This window comes from Teleopsis dalmanni, chromosome 1 (assembly GCF_002237135.1).
Source record: "Teleopsis dalmanni isolate 2A chromosome 1, ASM223713v2, whole genome shotgun sequence".
NCBI lineage: Eukaryota > Metazoa > Arthropoda > Insecta > Diptera > Diopsidae > Teleopsis > Teleopsis dalmanni.
The window spans coordinates 98,981,190-98,989,985 of record NC_051846.1 but is presented as its reverse complement, the minus strand read 5'-3'; the positions used below and the strand labels follow the sequence as shown (position 1 = coordinate 98,989,985).

General features: G+C 34.6%; 2 protein-coding genes across 2 annotated transcripts; both read left to right on the top strand.

The window, feature by feature from the left end:
* The first annotated feature begins 5,575 nt into the window (after window positions 1-5,575).
* Window positions 5,576-6,916, top strand: LOC119661945 (uncharacterized protein K02A2.6-like). The gene has a single exon (XM_038071467.1). It carries the CDS (start codon window positions 5,576-5,578, stop codon window positions 6,914-6,916), a length of 1,341 nt encoding a protein of 446 aa, XP_037927395.1.
* A 621-nt stretch (window positions 6,917-7,537) lies between these two features.
* LOC119661938 (uncharacterized protein K02A2.6-like) lies at window positions 7,538-8,566 on the top strand. Its single transcript, XM_038071456.1, has one exon. It carries the CDS (start codon window positions 7,538-7,540, stop codon window positions 8,564-8,566), a length of 1,029 nt encoding a protein of 342 aa, XP_037927384.1.
* The last annotated feature ends 230 nt before the right edge of the window (window positions 8,567-8,796 follow it).

Below are 8,796 nucleotides of genomic sequence, written 5' to 3'. Positions count from 1 at the left end.
TTTTGGGTAAATGGTATTGATCAGGGTCCTGCGGCTCATGATGTACCTGAAAATGTTTATGGTGTTATTGACTTATATGGGCAAGCAGCACAAGCAAGTATTGTGGAAACTTCAGAGTGTGGGAGCCCCGATACTGGAAATTCTACTATATCTAATACAACACTTTGTAGTGAGCCACCTTTGCGATTTCATGCTATACATGGTAAAAATGCAAATATATCTAACGGGGGTTTGACTGCTTCTCGACCAAATTCATTGGCTGAATTTAATGATGCAATCGTGTTTAGTAATCGTCCATTGCAGCAGAGAGAAATATTTGAAGTTGTTATTGAGAGTGTTGTTCGGCATTGGTCAGGAAATATAGAAATTGGTGTAATCGGAACAAGACCGGAGGATATACGTTTAACTTCAAATGCAACTGATTTAAATTCTGGAGATTCAATAATACTTTGTGGTTCAATGATTTTTTATAATTCAAACACAATACGTACATATACACTTATTGATTTAGACACATTAACAGTGGGGACACGAGTAGGTGTAATGAGAAATGGTGATTTTGTACATTTTTTTATTGATGGCGTTGATCAAGGACCAGCTTGCGAATGTTTCATGCAAAATGCTTGGGCAGTAATTGATTTATATGGACAATGTGCTGTGGTTACTCTAACACAAATTCAAAATTTCAAAGCCCCATATGCTATCAGTGAAAATTCACAGAGCTGTTTAGCACCTTCTGTTCTACAAACTGTGATTCCCGAATCAAAACATAGATGGAACAGTATTTGTGGTAACATTACTTTATCTCAAAATTGGACAGTGGCTTCACGTTTAAACGGTCCAGCAACTGCATTATCACCATGCATTGTTTTTTCTGAACATCCTATGTGTATCGGAACTCCTTTTGAAATTAAAATAGCATCGCATAATCCACTTATTGCTGGTTGTTTTAATATTGGCATTACAGATCTTAATCTTGCAGAGGAAAGTATACGTAAAAATATACCACCTTGTATAAAAAAAATTCCAGCAAATGTATGGTATATGTCGGCAAACGAAATGCGATATAATTCAGTTTTATTACGTCATTCTTTAGCATCATTAGAATGGTTAAGAGTTGGCGATCGTATTACTCTGGAACTAACAACAGCCCGCACTTTGCGCATACTATTTAACTCGGAGGATATAAATATACATTTTCAAAATATATCAAATGTACGTTGAACTGCATTGTATTAAATTTAGATTTTTATGTAAGAAAACATATCATTTTAGGATGTTTATGTAGTTGTTGAACTTCAAGGTTCTACAACGGCCGTACAAGTTATATCATCCCAAGGACCGACTTCCCCTCTACAGCCTTATAGTTTACGTTTACAAGATTCATTAGATTTTGGGGCGGATGTTTTGAATAAACAAGATTCCATGTTGGAATCAATAGAGTCTGAATCTCAATCTTTTGAATTTCTAGATTACCATGGAAAAAATGTTCGACTGACTGACGAACACCTCAGTGCAGCTCGCTTAAAGTCATATAATCAGGGAATTGTTTCTGTTACAAAACCATTGCGTAGGGGAGAAAGTATTAGTGTAAGTTTGTTTACAATGTTTTAGCAAAAATAATTATGTATTAATATTTAAGCTTATTTTATTAGATAAGAATAGATAATATTAACACAGGCTGGAAGGGAACAATTGGATTAGGTGTGATCGGAATACCACTAAAACATTATAATCTCATACCTACATCAATACTTCAATTTAAACGACCTTGTTGGCTAGTTACACATGATGTTATTAATATTAATGGGCAAAAGTTGACATCCAAATATGGTGAGGTATTGGAATTATTAAAACCAGGTATTATCATTACAATGACGTTAACACACGCTGGAGTTTTAGGTAATTAATTTACAATTATATCATGTTGAAAATACACTTTAATAATTTTTTTAGTTTTAATGATAGGAAACACTAACTTGGAGGATTTAGCTATATGTCTTCCAAATAATGTATATCCCATTTTTGACTTATATGGTCTTTGTGAAAAAATATCTTTAATTAATGAAAATGAAATGGTTCGTAACAGTACACCAATAATTGAAGAACTACCAGTTTTAGAACATGATGGTATACATAATAGACATACAGGAGCGTGTGTTCAATGTGAAAAAGCAAATTTAGAAGTACATGAAAAAGAACATCAAGAACTAAAAGTAACCGCTGAACATGCAGGTTTTACTACTACAGCAGTCCAATTAAAAACGGATTAAATTTACTTTTACATGCAAATTGGATAGTCGAATTTGATTGAATCTTAAAAAAAAATATTCTATTATATGCCTAATGTAACTGTATTTACATTTGGATTTGGTTTTGACACGAAAAGGCTGACTAATTTGTTTTGATTTAGAAGCTGCATGTGCAAAATTTTTTTGTTGATGGAATAGTGGTAATTATTGTACTAAATGTACCTTAAGAGGATATGTCTACGAAGTTTTCTGAAATAATATGTTTTTACTACAAAAATGTTCTACATTATTTTGTACAATAGCTTATATTAGCAAAATGCGTTGATTAAAAACTGCACGTATATTCAACTTCACATATTTCAGATTTCCTGGGACACCGATTTGAAAACGGATCTTGTTAGAGTTAACTATTTTGAGCATATTTTCAGGACACCGTATGACTATGTAACTTACATCGAGATTTAAAAAAATTTATAATTTTAAAATGTGTTATCTCGAAAACGGAGTTATGTTGGCGCTATGCAATTTGCACGCACATTATTCCACTTAAGCAACTTAAATTGTTTTATTTTTTTTTAGAAAAAGAGAAATCCATAAGTATAATTTTTATACAAATATAAAACTAAGTACTCTTACATGTACATTATGTCTATTAAACCTTCAAAAATGTATTGCTTGCAAAAGAACGGAAAAATATAACCCCCAACAATTGTTATCCAATGGTGTGCTATCAAATTACAGAGATCAGTAATAATAGCACAAAGTTATTATAATCTATTTTTTTTTTTTGTAATAAAGTGAAATTTATTTTAAAATATGAAATGTGTATAATAAAATAGACAAATATTAATTTATCACTATTAGTTACTTAAAGGTAAAAACACAATAGCACGGCGTCAAAGTGGTTTCATGACTCGTGTCAATTTCGAGACTGTTATGGATTTTTTACAGGGTTCAGAAAAACACTGTGCTGTGCACAAAAATGCAAAACACCACTCACAATTGTTGTGCGATTCTAAATAACATTTCACACCACAAATGTGGTGTACGAAAATTTTGTGCACATCTTGTGTGTACAAACAAAACGCACATTTCACACGAATGTAGTGGAGAGAAATAAAACTCGCACACCAATTCGGTGTTTGTGCCGAATTATTTCGCACAGCACATTGTGTGTGAGGCAGCCAGCTTGCCCTCGCACACAACGTGTGCAGAAAAGAATACAAGGAGCAGGGCTTGAATTGCTTGTAGAAAATTAGCAAAAGCAACCATATTTTGACTAATGCATAAATATTGACCAGTCAATTTTTGTCAGACTAATTGCTAATGCGTTGCATATGAAAATGAAATAGGAATATGCATTAGCAACAGCAAAAAACGCTAACATGTTTCATTTTGATTGCTTGCTAATAGTCAATTTTACATATTTGACTATTATGCGTTTGGAATATATGCAACGTGCTTGCTTATGCGTTAGCTGCTTGTGTTTTGCTATTAGCAAATGTGTATGGATTTCTTCTTTTTGTTTTTGTTTTAAGGAAATGTGTACGCATTATTTCTTTGTTGGTGCATTGAATATAGTTGTGTAAAATTGTAAGTAATGTGTGTGCGTACAATTTGTATGCAATTAATATAATTTTATCTGTAATTAGATTATGACTAAATTCGTTTTTTTTAATTATTAAATTTATGATATATATATACACTTAGCAGAAAAACTCTGCATACAGAAAGTAAATTTTATTTCAACATATAAAAAGTAACTAAATAAATAAATTTTGTAAATCAATTTCATTTTTTATTAGTACTTTTATTTCTAACAGATAAGTAGAAAAATTATATTAATTAAAAATGTAAAAAATCAACGCTATCGATGGCAGAAAAAGTCTGCGTACAAGAGTTTAAAAAGCGTCTAAATAATAATGCTGCGGATTTCTCTTGTTGACAGCTTGGATGGACGCCTAGATCCCAACTTCGAGGTCAATAATCCTGTTTAGTTGTAGTTGTTCACTACTCTTTAGGTAAAAAGATGTGACCACTTAACGATTTGACTAATTTCGCGATACATTTTCCTTTTTTTCCATAGATCAATAATAATACTGCTTCCACTGCTAATAATTTCTTTTCCTTCATTTGCCACTGTAGTATATTCGATCATGGCAACCCTGTATAAAGAAATAGATAAAAAAGGAAAAATACGAAGTGAGTAGTTGTTCGTCGTTGTGATCAAAGGAATAAGCGTGCCATGCCGTATAAACTATTATTATTATTAATTAATTGTAAATCTATATAACTTAAATCAATAAAGTATATAACAAAATTGGCGACGAGGATAAAACTTTTCTTGTGAGCAGACTGTTTTTAAAAAATGTTAAATGATGGCAAAGAATTTCGGAGATTTAAGCCAATTTAACGTGGCGTCAGGAAAATGGTAGACGTACATGGAACAAATAGAATTTTTCTTTTTGGCTAATGATATTACAGACGCAATAAAGAAAAAAGCTATCTTTTTAGCTTCATGTGGGATGGAAACTTATACAATATTAAAATCGGTTGCCACACCGGTTAACATATTAGATGAGAAATTTACATTTGTTGCGGCAACTAAACTATTGACGAGTCATTTTTGTCCAGCAGCTAATATAATAATTCAACGTTTTATATTTTATCGGAGGGATCAAAAAGAAGACGAATCAATTACCGAATTTTTGGCAGCGCTAAGGAAATTGAGCCAAGACTGCAATTTCAATGATTTAGATGAAATGTTACGAGACAGGTTAGTCTGTGGCATACGCGACGGGAATTTACAAAAGCGGCTTCTGGCGAATGACCAGTTAACATTAAAAATAGCGCAGGAGGAAGCTATTGCATCAGAAACAGCACAAAAAAATGCGACGGAACTTAAAACATCGGCCAGCCGGTCAGGTTTGAATAAAATTTCAAGCAACAAGGTAAAACATATTTGTGCTCCAGTAGACCATATTCAGAATTGTTATCGTTGTCGAGGAAATCATCAGTCAGATCAGTGCAAATTTAAAGACGCGGAATGTTATTATTGCAAAAAGCGTGGACATATTAGAGAGCTTGCATAAAAAAAGCAAAAACCAAAAAGCCAGCAACAAATAATGGGAGAAGACCAAACAGAGTTAATCTTTTAGACACAAGCCAGCAAACTCAAACGACGGAGTATTTATTGTGAATGTTCGCTAAAAGTAGTCCATCGGTCAAGAGAGTGATTACGATAGGTAAGTCACCGGTACAAATGGAAATAGACTCTGGGGCAAGTTACTCAATAGTAAGTGAGAAGTTATTTAGAGAAAAAAATGCCGTATATTCCACTAAAACCAAGTCAAATACAATTAAGAACTTGGGGAACAGAGAAAAATCTCAAACCGAGTGGAGAAGCAGAAGTACCAGTTTCGTTTGGGAATGTCACAAAGAAACTAAAGTTATTAGTAGCAGCGGGTGATGGTCCGGCTCTAATTGATCGAAATTGGTTTAACGATTTGGGAATTAGTATAACCAGCAATTTATGTAATATAGAATCAACAATTCCAGTAGAAGTTATGAACTTCAGTTCAGTTTTTGATGGAAATCTTGGAAATTACAAGGGAAATCCTGTAAAGTTACAAATGTCAGTTTCAAGCAAACCTAAATTTCTTCGATATCGACAAGTGCCTTTTGCACTAAAACTCAAGGTGGAAGCAGCATTAAAGAAGTTGGAAGATGAAGGCTCAATACCCTTTAGTAAGTGGGCAATACCGGTTGTTCCTATTATTAAACCAGATGGTAGCATACGCATTTGTGGAGATTATAAGTGCACAGTGAATCAAATGCTTTGCAAGGAAACGTATCCATTACCTACTAATACAGAAGTACTAGCAACATTAGCAAATTGTAAGTGGTTTACAAAGCTGGATTTAGATCGAGCATATACACAGGTGAAGGTTGACCAAGAAACAGCAAGGATACTCACACTAAACACACATCGCGGACTTTTTAAAGTTACAAGATTACCGTTTGGAATTTCAACGGCACCAGGTATTTTTCAACGGGTAATGGAAGGAGTTCTTAAGAACATAGATGGTGTGATAATTTATTTAGACGACATTCTAATTGGCGGAACAACTTTGGAAGAGTTGTGGGATAGAACACGAACTGCTCTGAAATGTGTACAGGATGCAGGATTAAAGCTTAAAAAATCAAAATGTGTTTTCGCGGTACAAGAGATAACATTTTTGGGGTTTAAGATAAGCCGAGAAGGAGTGCGTCCAACTGACGAAAAGGTGAAGGCAATAGCTCAAGCACCAGAACCAATAAATAAACAACAGCTACAAGCTTTTCTTGGGTTAATTACATTTTATGATAGATTTTCACAAAATAAGGGCGATCTATTGGAACCGCTGTATCAACTATTAAGAAAAGAGATACCTTTTAAATGGGGTAAAGAACAGAAATTAAGTTTTGAACGAGCAAAGAAGCTACTACAATCAAAAAATCTGTTGGTGCATTATTCGGCTGACTTACCACTGATATTATGCGGAGACGCATTGCCGTATGGAGTTGGCGTCGTTTTGGCACACAAGATGCCGGATGATAGAGAAGCACCGATTTGGCTCCAGAACATTACAGGGAGCGGAACGAAATTATTCACAGTTGGATAAAGAAGCGCTACCGATTATGTTTGGTGTGCCAAAGTTTCATCAATTTTTAAGTGGTAGACAATTTACAATAATGACTGATCATAAACCACTAGTGGGGTTATTCAACCCAGAAAAACCAATATCACAGCATATATCACCCAGAATGTTAAGGTGGTCGTTAAAGTCAGGCGCTTACCAGTACAAGATTAAATTCCGAGAAGGGACACATCACCAGAATGCAGATGCATTGAGCCGGTAACCTTTAAATGATGTAAAGCTACAAATACCGGAAATACCTGAAATATTATACTGTAATGAGGCTGAAGAACAGTTTTTGATCACTGCAAAAGACATCGCACAAGCAACCAGAAGAGATCCAGTACTATCAAAAGTAATGTGGCATATCCAAAGGAAAGATACAGTTTTGCCATATAAATCAATCCAGTTTAAACCGTTTGTGAATAAAATCCAGGAACTATCAGTGAATGCACAATGTTTGTTATGGGGAGCTAGGGTAATAATACCAGCAATACTACGTCCCAGAATACTTGACATGTTGCACGAAGTTCATCAGGGCATATCGGCAATGAAAGCAGTTGTACAAGCTGTTTTTGGTGGCCTGGTTTAGACGAAGATATAGAAATGTTAGCCAGACGTTGTGAAAAGTGTGCAAGTAACAAAAAGAATCCTCCTATTGCAGCAAGTAAACCATGGCCAGCAACGCTAAGGCCATGGTCATGGTTACATATTGATTATGCGGGACCCTTTATGGGTACAAATTTTTTGATCGTCGTAAATGCTTATAGCAAGTGGGTAGAGGTAAAATTAACCAGTACAATAAATGCGATTAGAACCATGGAGTTAATGAGAGAAATTTTTCCAACACACGGAATACCAGATACCATTGCGTCCGATAATGGGCGAACGTTTGTGTCAGAAGAATTTGAGAAATATTTAAAACTTAGCGGTATAAAGCACATACGTACGGCACCGTATCATCCATCGTCAAACGTACAAGCAGAAAGGTTTGTACAAACCATTAAGAATCACCTTAAGAAAATGCAGTCTTCAGACATCAATAAGAATTTGGCAAATATACTTTTGCATCTGCGTACAACTCCTAATGCAAATTCAAATTCGAGTCCAGCAGAAATCTTGATGGGAAGGAAGTTGAAAACATTGTTAGATCATTTGCACCCCAGTGATGACAACACTCAGACGCGGCTAAATTCTGATGAGTATTCCAAACAAATAAAACCAGTTCGCAGTTTCCAGTGTGGTGAAAGTGTTTGGTACCGAAATTTTGGAAGAGGTGAAAAGTGGATGCCAGGGATTATACAATCAACAGGAGATCGCAACTACAAAATTCAATCAAATAGTAACATAGTGTCGAGACATATTGACCAGTTGCATAAGCGAGTTTCGGAGACACCGACAAGTTTAGAATCCAATACAACTCCAGTGGCAGTAACTTCAATGGCACAACCGGAAGAGCAAGACGACCAAGTAAGTGCAGGTCATTCATCAAATGAATATATCCTACCAGATAGTCAAGTAGAGGGGTCATTAGAAGAAGAAGATAAAAGAGATGAAACATTAAAATCGCGACCGTACCGGCGGAGGCAACCGCCAAAAAGGTTACGGGACCATTTGATGGGGGAGGAACTGTAGTATATAGTTACATATTAGCATTGATGCTAATATTTCTCTACTTATTTACCCCACTGTACCCAAAAATTCATATAATAAATTTCATAATTTATTAGGGTCACTCAATTCCGTAAATCTCAAAAAGTTATACAGTATTTAAAAATAATATCATTTCAAAAAATCCAACAATCTATACAGCATTCAAGTATAGTAATATTTCATACTTTAGCATTTTCTTGCTACACTTAACA